The 19,087-nt window shown below is 40.6% G+C and overlaps 3 protein-coding genes across 3 annotated transcripts; 2 read left to right on the plus strand and 1 right to left on the minus strand.

The window, feature by feature from the left end:
• The first annotated feature begins 431 nt into the window (after nt 1-431).
• Nucleotides 432-4,445, plus strand: LOC131456381 (cytochrome b5 domain-containing protein 1). The gene is made up of 5 exons (XM_058624667.1): nt 432-894; nt 1,531-1,686; nt 1,907-1,983; nt 2,359-2,577; nt 3,224-4,445. Exons 2-5 carry the CDS (start codon nt 1,563-1,565, stop codon nt 3,452-3,454), a joined length of 651 nt encoding a protein of 216 aa, XP_058480650.1. The 5' UTR covers nt 432-894; nt 1,531-1,562; the 3' UTR covers nt 3,455-4,445.
• An 84-nt stretch (nt 4,446-4,529) lies between these two features.
• asgr1a (asialoglycoprotein receptor 1a) lies at nt 4,530-6,763 on the plus strand. Its single transcript, XM_058624654.1, is given in 9 exon segments — nt 4,530-4,699; nt 4,838-4,945; nt 5,250-5,339; nt 5,452-5,517; nt 5,594-5,686; nt 5,762-5,916; nt 6,158-6,264; nt 6,515-6,626; nt 6,628-6,763. Coding segments are annotated over 9 exon segments (876 nt in total). The 5' UTR covers nt 4,530-4,641; the 3' UTR covers nt 6,715-6,763.
• A 199-nt stretch (nt 6,764-6,962) lies between these two features.
• si:ch73-71d17.2 (RPA-related protein RADX) lies at nt 6,963-16,104 on the minus strand. Its single transcript, XM_058624580.1, is given in 20 exon segments — nt 6,963-7,870; nt 8,988-9,128; nt 9,209-9,463; nt 10,148-10,191; nt 10,417-10,467; nt 10,637-10,869; nt 10,985-11,109; nt 11,226-11,399; nt 11,781-11,885; nt 12,250-12,375; nt 12,457-12,548; nt 12,676-12,784; nt 13,176-13,332; nt 13,841-14,007; nt 14,140-14,283; nt 14,559-14,671; nt 14,746-14,935; nt 15,031-15,142; nt 15,999-16,076; nt 16,078-16,104. Coding segments are annotated over 20 exon segments (2,568 nt in total). The 3' UTR covers nt 6,963-7,745.
• Between the last annotated feature and the right edge of the window lie 2,983 nt (nt 16,105-19,087).

Below are 19,087 nucleotides of genomic sequence, written 5' to 3' on the forward strand. Positions count from 1 at the left end.
AGACAGTAAAGAGAGAGAGAGAGATTTTAAATGGCTGCACATTCTCTTTATTAACGATATTAATATCGTTAATAATAAAAATCTGCTTTTTATATTATTATTAAAACTTGTGATAGATGGGACAGTTGTTGCTACAATCACATAATTATCTTGTAATAATCTGTTTACTTCAGTGTTTTAACCCGTTTAACACAACAATAATAACTTATGTTTTGATATAAATTAACTATTATAAATGCAAATACAATTTATTTTTCAGAGCATTACTGTGTTCAAACAGCAGCTCACACATTAATTATTCTCTATTTTGTCACAATATTACTAAGTATTTACTTAATAGTAATAATATTACTAATGGGTAAAATCACAGTGTTTTATGTTTTATTCATTATTATTATTGTTTTAATCTTTTCCTGAAACACAGAAGCAAATCACTGTAAACCAAAATATGTCATTCAGCTTTCTTTTATTTTGAAATACAACAAACCAAGTGCAGAGTTCAAGGATATCATTTAAAAAAGAAAAAAAGAGAGCGATAAAGAAACATGCTGAGGTTTCAGATTAAAAAAAAAAGTGAAATAAAAACAGGAAGTGGCTTTATCTAAAAAGAAACGTATGTACTGACTGCAGATGTGCAAAAAAAACAGTTAATATCAACATTCATAAATGTTTCAAAAACGTTAAAAACGAGGTTTAACTTCTTTTCATTGACTGACCCGCCCCCCTCGCCTCGTGTTGCCATAGTAACGCGACAACAGAGACGGAGGACAGAGCAGCGGAGGAAAACCGGGTCAGACCCGTAATGACAGCAATATTACTTTTATTCAAATATAAAGCATCAAAATAAAAAAAGAAAAAGTAATCAACAAACTGAAGTAAAACTGCAGAACTGAGGTAATGTTTTATTTTATTATTTTATTATCATTATCATTATTATTTACTGTCTTATGTGTTGTGTACAGCTTGTTGTTGGACAATACATTTTTTGGATATTTGAGTGAAGAGGAAAAAATGTATAAGAACAAACAAAAGAGCAGAGAATTCACAGAATAAAAAAATAAAGTTTAACCAAAAAGAAACAACGAGTAATGGAGAAAAGAAATAAAACACAAGTTTAAAACAGTTGGAAATAGTGACTCAGCATTACCAATTAAAAAGGTTGGAAATCGCTGACTCAGCTTTCCCAACTACACCGGACAGAAAAAGAAATGTGTGCCATTCGTGGCTCGGGCCCTGATAAACAGTGTATGTAGCACTAGTGCAACGTTAGTTACAACAATCACACAACACTGACCTGTTGGTGGCGCTGTTTGACTGACACTAAGATAAAAGGCAAAAAAAGATAAAAGGTAAAAATACGTCATCACAGTTTTGGACGAGGGACACGACCAATCGCAAGAACACAGTGGATAACTGAATCCAGAAGGAGGCAGTGATGCGACATTCAGGATGCAAACTGCCGTAAATCACCAAAGAAGAAGAAGAAGGCGAGTTCAGAATCAGAGCTTTGATTCTCCCGTTCACACACAGAACCGTGTTCATTCAGCCGTTTGTGGCGACCGATGATGGATAGACCGCAGTACTTCACGCCCGCCGAGGTGGCGGCCCACAACACGGCCGACGACCTGTGGGTGTCGTTTCTGGGCAAAGTGTGCGACCTGACCCCACTGATGACCCAGTTCAAAGGTGAGTGACATCGGGAAACAGTCGCAAACCCACAGGAAATAACACACGTTTTCAGAATTCAGAATTTCCAAAGTCTTGGGACCTGATATTGCTGACACTTCCGGTGTAAATAGTCACATTTACGTACCCATATTTACGTATTTCATACCTTGTGGCCCTCTTTTGTTGACGTCACTGCTTACAGCATTTTTCCAAATATTTCCAAATATGTTTTCCGCAGGTGATGTTCTGCTCTTACCCATCATGGAGTGTGCGGGGAAGGACATCAGCCACTGGTTCGACCCTAAAACCAAAGACGTGAGTGTTAATAACAGTCCTTTGTAAAGTACTCACTCTCCCAAGTCCACAGAGAAAATCAGCGATTTTAGCTCGTGGGGAAACCGGAGCTGCCGGTCTACTGCTGCCTCGTGTGGTCACTTTGTGTCACTGAGGTCAATCTGAAAATTCAATTTCAAATGCTGAACTGACAAAATAAGATATTTGAACTTGGTGATGGAGGCAGCAGTGGATCAACAACTCCTGTGTGCTGTGATGTTAAAATCACTGATTTTCTCTGTGGGGTTTGGTGTGGGAGAGTGAGTGGTTTACAAACTTCACTTTCCTGTTGGAGAAGTCTGTCTTAACAGTGAAATGAATAAAAAAAGCCCTCTATCTACATGTTTCTATCCTCAGGTGCTCAAACACGTGGATCCACTCACTAACTGCGTGAGGTACTTCACCCCCAGGGGGCGCTTTTTGCACGTCCCACCTGCCGGCCCTCGCTCCGACTGGGCCAACAACATCGGTCAGCCCTGGTGGACGGACCGACAGTACGAGGTAGGACGTCTGACGGCCAAAGCCAGGTGGATACGAGTCGTCAACACGCTGACGTCGCAGGAGCAGCGGCTGCAGGTGAGCTATATACACAAGGTGCACTCTGGGTAATGGAGTTTGTAAAATATGTCATGACGGGGTGTACGACCACAACTGAAAAACTTTCACAAACGTTTCCTTCAAATCCAGCGGAGTCTATCGTTGGTAAAAGTGTCTATGCTAATAATCCATCATAGATGCTAACCAATTAAACCACATAATGCTAAAATTTCAACACAAATGCTAGCCAATTAAATAATTTTATGCTAGTATTCCATCACAGGCACTAGCCAACTAAATCACATTATGCTAATATTCAACACAAACGTTAGCCAATGAAATCACATAATGCTAGTATTCTTATCGCAGGTGCTAGCCAGTCAAACCACATTCATGCATTTAGCTTAGCAAACACTTCACCGCTCAAACGGAGCTAATCGGTAAAGGTCGTCCTCCCGATGTTGCCAATGTTTTTTGTCGGACAAACGTCACCCAAAAACATGTCTGCTTTGTCCGCTAGCCGTGACAGACACTACCCTGCTAACCTCCGATAGCTACCTCCAGCACCAAACGTCAGACGTGGCTGAGTGTTAAAGCGACACATGTCTGAGTTGGCTAAAAGTGCGTATATGTGCAGGATGTCCTGTTTCCAAACAGTCTTTTGTGTCTTCCTGACGTACCTCAGGTGTGTTCGGAGGAGACGTTGGCTGAAATCCTCCAGCGCTACCTACGCTACAACTCCCACGCCCGGAGTTACACCTGGAAGTACAACGGGTCGAGTTTGTCCATGAGCAGGACGCTGGACGAGAACGACGTCCCCGACGACGACCAGAGGCTGGAGCAGCTGCGGCTGGACCGCGACCTCTTCATCCCCGCCCTCCTCCTCCACTTCAACGACGACCTCACAGAGGAATGACCTTCGATGTGGGGTCACGAGGTCACACCTAAAACTTGACACTGAACTCATGTGCAGCGGTGACGGGATTTAAGCGGCGATTGACTACCTGACAATGAGTTTGTGCTTGATCAGTCGTGAGTCCGACATCTCAGAGATCTCCTCTGGGCAGCTCCATTCATTTTCAATGGGAGAACAATTCATACCCGAATGATCGGAATTAACCGGAAAATACAGGGGTTGAAATGGACAACAATGACTCAGCATTCACACATTATTTACACATTATTTCACTGATCCATACATACATCTGTAATGTTATCATCAATTAATGTGAAAATATATGACTTGATATGCAAACACGGAATAATCTGTGACATTTTCTTTGTAAAGGAAAAATAAATAAATAATTTAAAACTTAGGATACGATACGATAACTAACAAAGCATCAACAGTGTCCATTTCAAAAACTTCGATAAATTATTTTAATTAGATTAATTAGAACCTAAAAGAACGAAAGAAAATGTGTTAAATGACAGGAGAATAAACTCTTTAATAAGTTAAATAAGTCAAAAATCATAGACAGATGAGGATTCATGCTGCTCTCTGGTCAAACACGATTTCTGTTCATTCTCAGTGGGAAAAGACAAACATCTAGTAATTTCAAAAAGCCATATACAAGTTTACACGCGTCCTCTACAAGTCGTATAGAATAAAAAGTCCTAGCACACATGTTTGTAAACTACAAAGACAAATCTAACCCAAATAACCCTCAGAGGGTTCAGTTAGAGGAAGCATGGACGATTGAATCAGTTCCTCCACTAACGCTTTCTTCAGAGTAAAGGGGAAGTTCTGCGGAACCTCCCAGAATGTTACTGAGAAAATAGGAAAAATGTCATAAGATGGTGAAACGATGCACATTTGACCTGATGAGTGGACATTTTCATGGAAGGCGGAGCGGATGACCTGCAGAAAAGTTTACGTTTCTTTCTTTTTTCGACATTTATTTTCTGTGACATCACACACACACACACACACACACACACACACACACACTGTTTTCCACCGTTCAAAGTACACTGTGAGGCCATTGACCCTCGGCTGGTGTTTGGGGACAGTCTGACTGTTTTGTCAGACTTCATCGCCAAAGAAAGACGAAAAATAGAAGAAGACAGCAAAAAAGGCGCACCAGGTGAAGGACTATCACCATGACGACTGAATACCACGACAACGCTGAAGAGGAAACCAGCACGTTCTGGAACAGTGGTACCTGATCTGAACCGCAATTTACCAAGGAAACTGTGTGTACGTTTACTGACGTGTGTCCATCTGTCTGTCCCTCTCTCTCTATATATAAATATATATCCGTCTTCCTGTCCCTCTACCTGTGTGTCCGTCTGTCAGAGCCTCGAACTGTCTCCTTCTCAGGTGTCTCCAGGTACAGACGCTGGTTGTATCCGACTCTGGTGGCTACAGTCATCCTGGTTCTGATTATAGCACTGGGAGCTAGCAGTGAGTACACACACACACACACAGTCTAGCTAGCATAAAGGCTACAATCCTTAACTTTATTCTTGTCTTTATTTACAGTCATAAATCGTCTGCATATAGTTATTGTCTTTCTATATAGTCATTGATCATCTACATATACAGTTATCGTCGTTATATACAGTCATTACTTTAATTATCTACAAATCTGTTGAAAGTGTCAAATATCATGTATCACGTTATGTAAAGACGTTTTAAAACAATTATAAGATTTTTATTTTTTTTTTTAAATGAAATCACGTCCACATGTCCTCACGTGTGTCTTCAGACTCCAGGACGTCAAATCGACTATGGTCTTTGGAGAAAAGTGTCTCTAACCTGACGGGGTCTCTGAACAACGCGGAGCAACTCAGTAAAGGTAAGCGCGTCTGTCCCCGTCCTCAGTGGACGTGATGTCATCGTTGACCTCTGAGTCTCAGTGTGTAGTAGTCCTCTCTCATCGCTGTCCTGACCTCCTTTTTTTGTCCCAGACGCGTCTAAAGACGTCAACCGGCTGAGGTTTGCCGTGGAGAACAACAAAGACGAGCTGAGCTCAGGTATCGCACACTGATCAACGATCGTGCCTGTCTCACAGAGACGCGGTTTGACATGTCCTATCTTGTCTTTGTCCAGTATCAGAAGCGCTGAGACAGCTCTCGACTCTGGACATGCTCAGTAAGACGGTGGAGAAGCTCAAATGTAGCTTTGAACGCTTCATGAAAAACAGTACGTTAAAACTCTAAAACAGCAAAACTGTCCTCGCGACATCTGAGAGTAAACGTGTCTCCAACTGTCTGTCAGGTTCGGATGTGGACGGCTGTTGTCCTCTGGAGTGGGACACCTTTGAGAAGACTTGTTACCTGTTCAGTAAGACATCTTTGAACTGGCACGCTGCCCGAGACTGGTGCAACGCCAAGGAAGCTCACCTGGTCATTCTGACCACGGACAAGGAGTGGGTGAGACTGACCGTCCGTCCGTCCCTCTGTCTGTCCCTCTATCGTATAACTGTCCAACATGGCAGGTGACTTTGACATAATTTATAGAAAAGTGAGGTTTAAATGTGACAGGTATACAACTAAACGAGCCTCTTCCCCTGACGAGAGTATTGCACTAGTTGTCGTAACTACTCACAATTACCTGAATTATCCCTTTAAAGTGGCATTCCAGCGTCCCTCTGTTTGTGTCCCTCTGGTCCAGGACTTTGTGACCACTCGTAGTAGGGGGACTTTCTTTTGGGTGGGTCTGAATGACGAGAAGGGGGAGTGGGAGTGGGTCAACCAGACGCCGTACATCATGAATCGCAGGTGAGTTATTATTATATAGTAATAGAATTGTATTCTAAAACAGTATAAACTGAAAAAATATGTCGTGATAAATAAAATAAATAAATAAATAAATATTATATACAGCAGATATATTGATATTGAATCTAATATATATATATATATATATATATATAAATAAATCTACTGTAAAGTAGGACAAACCCCACACAGAAATATAAAAAGTAAGATTAGATTATAAATCTCCTGCCTTAAACGCTGTGATCTGCAGGCGGTGGAAACCCAATCAGCCCGACAGCTGGATCCACCACAACCTCGGCCCTGGAGACGAGGACTGTGCTCACCTTCACTCTGACGGACTCCTCAACGACCTCCACTGCACCACCAGGTTACGCTTCATCTGTCAGATGCACAGCAAACGCAGCTAAAGCAGCCGCTGTCCAGGCTCCGCCCACTCACATCCACTGTTGACTGTCATGTAGCTGCCATTAAAGATGTTGACCCCAACAAATCAGAGCCATGGATTATTTCTGTTCTGTCTTTCATATATATGTGTATATATATATACATATATATATATATATATACATGTATATATGTATACATATATATGTATATATATATGTATACATATATACATATATATATATATATACATATATAGATACACATTTGGTTTAAATGCACAATAACGTTTCCAAACACTTTTTTCTCTCCAGTAGTATTTTTTTTTTATTTTTCACAAACTTTTGAAAAAAACAAAAGTGCTTCAGAAAAGTTAACCTTCATTAAAACTAAAGTAGCAGCAACAAGCAAGAAAATAAAATAAAAACATTGACAAAGAAGCAAAAGTTATGTCAAACTAAATGTCCTCTCCCAGCAAATATGAAACTAGGGCCACCGTCACAGTAAATGTTAAAGTTTTATGATATTTACATTTTCTGGAAAAGTCACACTTTTCTTAGCCGTCTCAAACACTTTTTGTCTGGGTTTTTTCCGCGTGGTTGTATGATGTACTGACTCATGAGCGCCCCCCTGTGTCAGCACCTTATGCAGTCACTTTAAAAAAAACAGGAACTATGCTTTATCAAAACTTATTTTGTTAATATAATATCAAACTCCACATCGTGAAGTTTTTAAACGTACAAAAATGATAACACCTTTGTTACATATATTTTTTTTCAGTAATTTTGTAGCTTTTAGCGATGTAAAAAACAAATACAACGTTTCCACTTGTGCAACGATATTTAAAATAAGTTAAAATACGAAATACTGTCGTCTTAGTACAACAAAGAACATCGCCTGTATACTACATATATACATTAATGTATACACTAAATAATAAAAAAAGTGATGTAATGTAAAGTGTCATGTCTGGAAAAATAAATAAATAAATAAACATAGGAAAGTGCATCATGCGTGAAAAAATGTATCGAAACTTCAGAAATGATTATTTTTCAAATAAAACTACAGCTCCCATCATGCATCTGTACGCGTGTGTTTTAGTGGAGCAGGTGAAACGCTCGACTCAGGATCAGCTCCACGTTTCCTCCGCCCAGATGACACGCCTCCAGCACACATACCAGCCTCTGATTGGTCAGCTGGGCGGCCATGTTGATGAGGTCGGCTGAGGGACGGACAGAGGACAAGTCATCATCATCATCATCAATTCTTTTCAGCCATTCATAAACTTCAAAAAAAGAGAATTTTGCTGTTGAAATGTTTTTTTCAAATATCCACGTGATTTTTTATGAAAGATTTTGTCAAATTGACTTTGTTTTGTGACGTTACAACTTACAGATGACACGTTAAATTCACTTATTATTAACTTTGGAAGTGTAGAGTCCAGAGCTGCAACTAACGATTATTTTCATATCGATCCTTTGGTCCATAAAATGTCAGAAAACGTTAAAAACATTGATCAGTGATTGTCAACCCTGGAAATGTTGTTTGAGAACGTCTTGTTTTTGTCCACAAAATGATTCTTTTTAATGATTTCTTTGTTTTATGGAGCAAAGAAATTCAGAAATCTTATTTTAATCAAGGAAAAGGCTTCAAACCGATTCATCAATGATCATAATAGTTGAAGATTAATTTAGTAATCGATTAATCGAACAAGTGTTTCAGCTCTAGTGGAGTCCTAATGAAATTATAAATAAATTGTCCGAATAAATCCATCCAACATTAATGTAAGAATTTGCAAAGCAACCTTTTTCTTAAAATGACAAAAGAACATTATTGAAAATAATTGGTGACGTTAATGATTTTCCTCTACAATAATTTTTACGAGACATATTAAGATAAAAGCCCCTCAAAAAACACAACACTAAACGACTCTTTGTTTATTCCTTTAACGGACGAGGTAACTTGAAAAGTGTGTCAAAAAGACATAACATAATATCTCAAGGGCCAAATTCGGTGCACAGACCTTGAGTTTGGCACCTGTAACCTATATAATTGTAACAATTTTAAAAAACAAATTTTATAATAAAATATATTATTTAAAATGTAAGGCAAAAACTGAAAATGTAAATCAATTCTAACATTTCATAGCACACATGTAGGACCTTCATGGCCCCACTAGGGGGCCACAGCCTTTTCTGGCACTGACCTCGTCAAGACCAGTCGTCCTCATGGAGACAAAACCTCATTTCCTAAGGAACTGGTTAAGTAGCAGACTAATGTGTGAACTGAAGTTATGGTTAAGGTTAATTGTTAGTTAGCTAGTTAGTTAGTCAACCCACCTGGTGAGGGTGGAGGTTGGTGTGAAGAGAAGGCTCCGTGTGATAAGATGGAGGTCCAGGTGTTGGTGTGAGGAAGGAGGGGAGGAAAGGAGGAGGAATGAGGGAGGAAGATGGCATCGACCGTCACGCCGTCGGACAGAGCTGAGAGGAAACAGTCGTCAAATTATTATACAAAACACATGGTCTCCGTATGTCACCAATACCTGAACATGTGTGTGTACCTCTGAGTCTCAGTGTGTAGTAGTCCTCAAAGGCGGCGTCAAACCTCCCAGGCTCCACCCACCCTCCCATCGCCACAGCGGCAGCCTGCTCCTCCCTGTGGGCGTGGTCATAACGCATCGGCAGCGTCTCCATGGCAATGGGCGTGAAGGCGAGAGGGAGGGAGGCGGTGACAAAGGACACACCACCGTCGTCGTCCTCGCTGTCATCACTGACGGTGTTTTCCAGGAACTCCATCGAGGCTTCAAACAGAATCTCTGACAAACACACAAGTTATTGATTATTAGTACTAATTACACACACACACACACACACGCAGGTTTTCACTTTTGAGGACTATATTGTTTGTCGGTGACTTGTGGGGACCGCGCTATTTCTGCTCACTTGTGAGGACGCTGAACATTTTTGACTTTTTGCCTTGTGGTGAGGACCTCCTTTATTTTTCTTAAATGACTTAGAAAATATAAAGTTATTGTTATATATGTTTGTTTTAGTACGTGAAAATACGGTTTGTAAAGTAAAAAGTACTTTATTTTTATTTATATTTCTACACTTTTATTTTGACTTTTTAATCTTTTTCAAAATTATGTCAATAAAAGCCAAAATAAAGACAGATTTGGAAAAACTTTTAAATTAAAATTTAGAAAATGGAAAACAGGAAAAAAGGAAACAGCTAAAAAATAAAACAAACTAAGAACATCAATTATTATTATTATTTTTAAAACAGTTCAAAGAAACATTTCAGAACAATTTATGTGATAAATAAAAAATAAAGAGGCATAAATACAATTCAGAAAAAAAGTGGATTAACAAACAGAGATCAGAGGGAGATGCATTTAAGTAAAATTGATTTCATTCAATCAGAAAAAAAGCCAAATTAATTGTTGGACAATGAAGTGATGAACACACAAGTAAATCATTTGAAATAAGCATGTAAACACCTGTCGGGTTGTTTTCTTCCTCCTGTAATGTGACCAGAGGGTGTCTGAAAAAAGAAGAGAGAGAAATTGATCATTTTTCATCATCATTTTTTGCATTAAAACCTTGAAAACAATCTCTGCTTAAAGTGACAGTAAAGATTTGTTGGTCAAAAGTTCATAAAACTGCAGATTTCCTACTTTCTTTGCTCTGAAATAGGTGTGGTGAGGGAAGTTTCCACATTTCCTGCCTAATATTTGGTAAGAAAAATGTTTTCATTAATATTTCTCACCTCTTTCGTGGAGTCTCAGGCCGCAGCAGCTGCTGCTTCCTCTTCCTCCTCCTGCCGGAACAAACACACTTGACTCAACTAGACAACTCTACGATGTCTAAACTAAGACATCGTAGAGTTAAAGTGACGTAGATTTTATAAAGTGAGTCGTTTGTTAAGTGGCTAAAATCAATTGTCTCTGTATCTCATACAACCCTGAACTGACCCTTTAATGTCTCACCCTGCTCTGTGGTCCAGAGGAGGCGGAGTCAGCTGACTGACAGCTGAGCACAAAGAGGTCGGAGATAAAGGCGAGGAGGAGGCGGAGGAGAGAGGAGGTCTGAAGGAACGAGGGGTGGAGGGAAGAGGAGGGAGGGACGGAGATGGGTTAGAGACACGAGGGGAGGAGGACGACGACGAAGAGGAGGGACAGCGGGACGAAGCTTGTGCCGTCCAGAACAAACAACGATCCTCCTGTAACAAGACGGAGGAAGAGGACAGGTGAGTCTCCGCCCATTCTACTCCTCCTCCTCCTTTTCTTCTTCTTCTGGTTTTACTGTTGTGGGTCAAACAGGAAGTAGTTGTTCACCTGTCCTCTGCAGCTATACGCAACCATGGTTACCGTTGCCTGGATACAGAAAGTGCTTCTCTCGCGGTACATGAGCTCCTCCAACTGCCTCTGAAGCTCCGCCCCTCGGAGGAAACCTGGCTCACCTGGACACACACACACACAGACACACACACACAAACACTTCACTGTGAATATTCCAAAATAAAAAGTCAGTTGTAAAAACAACATTTAGTAACAGACGTGACAATGATTAGCTGACCTCGCCGCTCTTTCATGTACGTTTCCAAGGAAACGGGAGGGGGCGGGAACACGAAGGAGCCTCCAATCAGAGCCCGGCTCAGCACCTGTCCGTCATCCTGGCTCCTGAGCCACTGAAGGAAAAGTCGCACCGGACCAAGTTTACGATAAGTCATCCGCGAGTGGTCGCCTCGTCCTGATCCGTCCACCAATCAGGAGAGAGGACGCCATTTTATTAAACTTCTGTCGCCAACAAACAAAGTAACAACCACTCATTGTCTATATATGCTTTAGCTATATATATATATATATATATATATATATATATATATATATATATATATATATACACACACATATATATATATATATATATATATATATATATATATATATATATAGCAAGCGAGCAATAGATGTTTTTATCGTACAGTTGCGGATTGTTCGCAAACAAAGAAGACAGTGTGGGCTGGGCAGAACGAACACCACAGAGGAAGTCGTACAAACCTCTCGTGACTTCTTCTGTGAACGTAGTTAAGGTGAGCGGTCGCAAAACAGTTTTTAAACAGTTTTTTACCTGTGCAGTAAACCTGTGTGTACGTCGTGTTTGTCAGGAAGAAGAAGCCGCGGGTTTCATCTGCAGATTTGATCGACTTCAGCCTCGTACACACGACAACAGACACTGAGAGAGAGAGAAAAATGACATTGATGTTTAAAAATCTGTCCGTTTTTGGGAGAAAATGTTTCAGGTCTTAAAGCTGCAGTATGTAACTTTTTTTACATTCAAATTACTGTCAAATTAAAATTACTGTCAAATAAATAGACACAACGTTGATTTCACACATGAATTTTACTGCTTCTCGTCTCCGCCTGCCCCTGCTCTGCTGCTGTATGCACACAAGCGCTCCCTCAGTCAGGTCTGATAGTTTTATTTAACAAACAAATAAGATCACGTGTGTCTCTGTTTACGAAGAACAAACAGAGACAGAAAAATAACAACAACAAAAATCACGCACTGCAGCTTTAAGTCAACGCGTGTGTCTCACGTGGGTGGAGCCTGCTGTGTGTCTCAGGTTGAGACGTGCAGAACAGCTTCACCATGATTGGACGATCGCTGGCCCCGTCCTCCAATCGCAGCCAGCGATACTCCAGAAGCTCCTCCCCTCGACCGCCTACCGGCAAAAACACGTCAATTTAAAGGAGTTCAGTGGTTGTTTGTGCATTTCTACGCCGGTAACCGTGACAACTCTCACCCTTCACCCTCATCCGCTCTGGCCGCCCCGAGAACGTCAGCAGGCCGATGACGTCACACAGCGCGGCGCAAGGACGGTTCACGAGGTCCTCACTGAGACACAAGATTAAGAGTGAGTGTGTGTGAGCTGGTATTATGGTCTTTGTGAGGACCAAGTACAGCTGTAAACCTTATGAGGACAGTGTGTGTGGAGAATGATAGAATGTGTGTCTGTGTGTACCTGTTGAGGAAGTTGTAGGTCGGCTCAGGTGGCAGATATTCCGGAGAGACCGAGGATTCTGGGAGAACATTTATGTGTGCAGTAGGATTCCGACTGTTCACGCTGATCTCTGGACAGAGACAACAGAAACGGGGACAGAGTGACATGTCTGTCTTCACACGACTATCTCTGTGGGAAGACGATTTGGGGATCTCAAAAGTCGGAATTTCCTAGATTAGGAGTGACGTCACTGCCATTTTCACTGTGTTCACGTCACTCCCAGTTCCAAGATAAATGGAACACACCACAATTTTACAAGTTGGACCAAGTTCCTATTGTACAGAATGCCACTTGAACTTGGAAATTCTGACTACAACTGGAACAGGTTGACATCACTCCCAGTTCCAAGATAAATGGCGCAACTTTTCAAGTTGGATGAAGTTCCTATTGAAGAGACTTGGAAATTTCCAATTTAACGCTTCCCCAGTCAAAGATAAGTCCTGATAAGGCGGCGGTAGTACCTATATCGTCCAGCTCCATCTGGTAGTGCCGCTTGATTCGGTAGCATCTCAGGCTAATGACATCACCGGGCTTCAGATAGCGATACCAGCGCAGAGGCACGCTGGTCCACAGCACTGCGCAGACACTTCCTGTGCGGTCGCAAACCTCAAACACCGCCTGGACAACGACAAACATTAATCATCAAGTCATTAATGCTTGGAGTTCCTCAGGGATCAGTGTTAGGCCCCTCTTGAGTTTATTTACATATGAAAAACGAAATAAAACCTGACTTTGATGCAAAGCGATTTTTGCACGTGTGATTGTGTCACTATGGCAGCCAACAAATTTTCAAAAAATGTGCACCTTTCAGCAAAATGTAGTCTGTTTCTAAGTATCACTGTCAAATCTCTCTCTTTTTTATCAAACGGTAATGTTGGCGTACCACAGGGTTTAACACTGGGTTCGCTTTTACTTACATTTTCTAAGACATGAAACACAAAATAAAATGTTCCTCACGTGTGGTGTCAGTACACATTTGTATTTCAATATTATTTACTTGATAAAGCATCACGTAAAAATTCCGGAATCATAGTTAATGAACCAAAAAGACACCTTTAACAACGATTCAATCGAAAGATGTTCTCGTACTTCCCTTCAATTTCATGGTAAATACGCAATCTTTTACCTTATACGGACAGATACCCCATTGGTCTGGTTTCCCATAATACACCAAGCATGACTTGTTGATGATGCGTACGATCAGCCGTCGCTGGGCAGCTGATCGTACAACGTTCCGATGTCCCGACAGGAATGCGTCGCGCAGTTCGGACACCGTCACACCAGGTCGTAGTGCTGAGGAAGCACAATTTTAGTTCCACATTAAAATTAAAACTCACTCATTTTCAAACGTAATTGAGACAAAAATTGTACATTTTTAAATATATTCTCAATTTCAAACATCAACAACGACCTCTATCTCTGTACCTCCCTCCTCCTCCTCCTCCACCTCCACCTCCACCTCGTCCTCGTCAGTGGACGGCGTTTCCCTCCACACATCACCACTGTAGTCCACGTTGTTCCACAGAGGGAGAAACACACCCCTAGTGGCTCTGAGAGGAACCAGAGGTCCTGCAAGATCGATCAACCAATAAACTAATAATCACAATCAAAGAATTATCAAAAAACATTTTCCTTTACTGAAACTCACGGCTGTAGCGCTAACCATGTGTAAAAAAAAAAAAGTTGCGATAATAGCTAGCTAACCACGGGTGATTACAAGTAATCTTTTAAACCACGCTACGGGACGCAAAGTTATCTCATATTCCTACGGAAACATTTGAACTCAGGCAACTGAAGCTAACAATGTCGCGGAAATGTTCTTTGTGAACGCGACATTATTTTACCTGCAGGTTTGGACGATCCAAACCAGGGCAGAGAGTCTTGGTCCAACCTCCTTAATCCGTCTTCACCGTCCCGTGAACTCTGACCTCTGACCTCCACGCTCGTCAGTCTGTAGCTGAAAAAAAGGAGAAACGTCAACTCTGAGTCTGTTTTTACGATGCTCTGGTAGTTTAGCTCGTCCACGCTCACCTTTCCATCTCTCCTGACGCCTCAGTGAATGCTGGGAGCTGGGCGGACATGGCGGGGACAAAGGTGGCGTCGCGTAGCGTCGATCCAGGACGCAGGACATTCTGCTCCACGAGGCGGTTCAGACCGGGATCCAGAGTGACCTGAAGCCGACAGTCTCCATCCGTCAATATAACATCAAACAGGTCGTCACCTGGAGACATCAAAGACAGTGTTCTGCTACAGTCTTAAATTGTCCAAAGTTGTCCATCTCATTTAGTCATGTCCTGTCTCGTCTCAGTGTCTCACCGTTGAGGACAGCCTGCGGGAAGTAGACGGACGAGCCCTGGTCTCTGGTGTACCGCAGCACGTCCACCACATACAGCGACTCCCTGCAGACGGCAGGAGAAGACGAGGGCGTCTCCAGGACAAAGACACAGTTACAAATGTGAGGCAAATATTAATAAGAGTTCAGCAACATCTATGTAGCATAAAACCGTCATTTGTCCCCTCTGGACGTCCGTACAAACATGGCGGACGGCACCCTGCTTCTTCTATTATAAAAATGAATAATTCTAAAGTGATTGAAACATAATTGTTCTTAATTTCCAAGTGATAATTGATTCATGAGACCATTGTTTTTTAAACAATTACTGCCAATTTCTGTGGATTAAGAAATTCTACACACTGCACCTTTAAAATAATAATAATAATAGAGACAGAAAATGACTATACTAACCCATGCATATATATATACACACACACATCTTCCATTATTGAACAGTTTGATTAAATACATGTAGCTGGAGTTCAGCTCAGACCAAACTTCATTCAAAAAACGGGCAATTTAACATTATTGTAGTTTAAAGGAGTCAAATAAAACACCCACATGAGTAAAGAAGCATTGATACAAATGTAAACGGCTTTGTGTCAATTTCGGCATATCTAAAGTTGACCGGACAGCTTTTTATTTCGTCATATAACGTCTGTTTTCACGCGGTTCAAACGCAGACTTGTGTAAACTCACGGAGGCGAATAATGAACGTTTGTAACTAACTTCCATATAATTCGGCTTTTATTTTATTAACCCGATGACTCATATTTTTTATAAAAAATCTGCTTCGTGTTATTGTTAATTTTAACCAGATTTACGTTCAACCAGAACCACATTAGCTAACGTGAAAAACACGCTGATTTTTGAACGGGGTTTGGCGGAGGCTGGAATTCCGACATATGGCGCGTGCCACCGACACCACCGAGGGGAAACGTCATCATACCTGGTTGTTGTTCGTCCCGGTTCTGACCCGGGTCAGGGTTCTGTGGAAGACGCAGTCAGCGGCCGCCATGTTGGACGGACACCCAAACAATAACAGAGCGGTGCATTGTGGGAGCAAGAACCAAATTCATTAATTTAACCTTTATTTTTATTTATTTTTTGTGATTAATTTACAAAACACAATTCATTTTTTTCCCTACATTTTAGTCAAAATAATTCACTCCAGTCAAAAATATACAAAACAAATTAAACAAAAAAAAAAACGGTAATTCTATGTTTGCGAAAAAACATGATTTATTTCTTATGCGATAAAAATGAAAACTAAAGCTGGTGATATGTTATCGATTGACGTGTCCGTGCAGAGATCCGATACTATCAAACAATAACAATAAAAAATTGATCGTGAATGTCCATTGTGATCATGAGTCTGTAAAAATCATTCGTTTCACATAATTGACATGAAAAAAGTCTGTATATTATTGTTGAATTTTAGATTTATATTAAAGTCGCATGGTCATTATATCTATATGTAAATATTAGATATGTAGAGTAGTATATATTTGTACACATTTATAGAGTAGTGTATGTATATTACTCTACAATGTTGTGATATCTATTTTCCACATTGTATTATTTGTATTGTATATTTTTATAGAAATAAATGAAGTTAAATATTTTAAATGTGAAAATAATAGCATGTATGCATTTATTAAAAGTATTTCATATGTTCATTTATCAACAGTGTAGGTGGCGGTAATGAGGCTGCAGCACTTGGGGCCAGCCACCATTCAAACAGCAGAACAATACATACATACTTGCTTACTTGAGTATTGAGAAACAGCCACATACTTGTGTACTCCTGTACTTGGCAAGTGTATACTCCCAGCGTACTTCTCAAGTATATACTTCCCAAGTAAGCAAGTACATACTTGTTTACTTGAGTATTGAGAAAGGGCCCCAGACCTGTCCTGAACATGTCTGTAAAACATGACCTCCCCACAGGAAGTAGAAGCCAGAAACAGGAAGTTAAGTCTAACATTGTCCGATCTGCACGAAACTTGATATGAGAGTCAAGGGACCTTCCTTAGTTTTTAAATTTCTTTGTTCCATATAACACAAATCATTAAAACCAATTCATTTTGTGGACAAAACAAAACATTTGAGAACATAATTTCCAGGTTTGAGAAACAATGATCAACATTTTCTGGTCCAAGGAATTGAAAACAATAATTGACTGGTGAATTGATTAGAGAAAAAAAGAATAATCTGCCCCCTTCTCCACAAAATCATCATCACATCGAATTCATGATGCACTGGATGCTGAGACTGGAAGAATCGTCTCCTCGCCCCTCTCTCTATCTTGGGTCACCAGTGTTTGAGGCTGAGACTGTCAGAAATATTAGCATTGCATGTGTGGCTGCTCATATTGCTGCTGGTGTTCATGGTACTGCAACACTGTTCAAATAACTATTTTAATAGCACTTTTCAAAACAACTCTACAAAGTGATTTCCATAGTAGAAAAATAAAACCTTTAAGTGTAAAATGGTAAAGTCAATTTAAAGACAAAATGAAAAGCCAGATGAAATAAAATAGTAAAAATACATCTGTAGTTTAAAGAAGGTCTCATGTTCAGTGGCATATTTAGTGTTAGTGGCTAGAAGTAAGGAAGTTGTGAGATGGGGGCAAGTAGCAGCATCACCATCCACTGTAGCATTCCCTGCTTTAGAGTCCAATTTATTATATTCCCTTTAAAACCTTGTACAAATCCATTTAGGGTTTGAGTTTTCTGGTTAAGATCAACCGAACACTTGGAGCAGTGTCAAAAGGTGCCATGTCTACAGTAACAGATCAGTGCAATTCTTTTTAAAAGAATTCCACATCTTTAAGTTCAAAGCACTAACTTGTCAAAATAACACTCATCGCAGAAAAAATACAAGTCAACCATAAAGTTAAGAACAAAAGTTTTACTTGATATAAAGTAGGCAATAAATACAAGTTTGTTACAGGCTGAAAGTAGCAGTGTCTGTACACCATCACCATCTACATGTGATTTACACTATAAAACCTGTCCATTCCAATCCTTTGTTTCGGAGGAAGATAAAAGCATATCATGACAAGCCGAGTCACAAAATCAGATGGATCCTTGTCTGATTTTGGAAACTGCACAGTCATGGTATGCCACTCAGTCAGGATCCGTGGCCAGATTTCCTCACACACAGAGAAGAAGGGGAAGGACTAAATGCCTTACCATGTTACGAGTCGACTCAATTTACCTTGTTCTCTGTTGTGTGAAGAAGACCCAGCTCATAAAATCTTGTCTGATTTAAAAATTGAGCAATTAAATAACTCAAACATCGATGCATCACATGTACAGTGTTTTGTCATGTGTGGTTGTGGGTCAGTGGGGTTACAGTCCATTTAAAAATGTTTTTAAAATCTCGGTGACCATGTCCTGTTGGGCAGAGTGACGTAGCAGCCATTGAGGAATGTGTACAGTTTGGCAAGGTCCACCATCTAACAAAAAAAATAAAATAAAATAAGTCAGCACACTTTAGTATTAAGTAAATAAGGATTAAACATTGAGTACCATCTGAAGAACATACCTGAAGACATCCCGTGGAAAAGGTTGGTTCATCTTGGGCGAAGTCCTCGTCGTAGAAGGGTCGGTTCATCTTGGGCGAAGTCCTCGTCGTAGAAGGGTCGGTTCATCTTGGGCTAGGTCATCAACGCAGCCATCCAGGACGGGACTTCTCCAGGGTTGTGGTGTCCAACGTGGAGTCCTCTGATCCAGGAATGTGCTGCAGTGTTCATCTCTTCAAAACAAGGAAGAATTTGACAAGTCACAAGAAAAAAAAATTAGTAAACAAATGAGAAATCTTCAGGTAGCTCACCTGGTCAAGTGTGACAGGTCCTCACGTCCAGTCAGAGCTCACCGATGGATGCCCTCCCTAACCTATACCTGCCTTTCCTGTCCTACACTGACAGTTACAATCTTCACCAGCCATTTGGGATGATGCTAACCCCAATGTCTTGGTTGGCTGCATGAAAAACTGTAAATCTCACAGTTGCCCAGACAAACGTTCCTTCTG

Source organism: Solea solea, chromosome 3 (assembly GCF_958295425.1).
Source record: "Solea solea chromosome 3, fSolSol10.1, whole genome shotgun sequence".
Taxonomy (NCBI): domain Eukaryota; kingdom Metazoa; phylum Chordata; class Actinopteri; order Pleuronectiformes; family Soleidae; genus Solea; species Solea solea.

Coding starts and splice junctions, on each gene's coding strand:
- LOC131456381 (XM_058624667.1), top strand. CDS start 1,563: ATGATGGATAGACCGCAGTACTTCACGCCCGCCGAGGTGGCGGCCCAC. Junction 1,687..1,906: donor ACTGATGACCCAGTTCAAAG/GTGAGTGACATC, acceptor TGTTTTCCGCAG/GTGATGTTCTGCTCTTACCC. Junction 2,578..3,223: donor CGCAGGAGCAGCGGCTGCAG/GTGAGCTATATA, acceptor GACGTACCTCAG/GTGTGTTCGGAGGAGACGTT.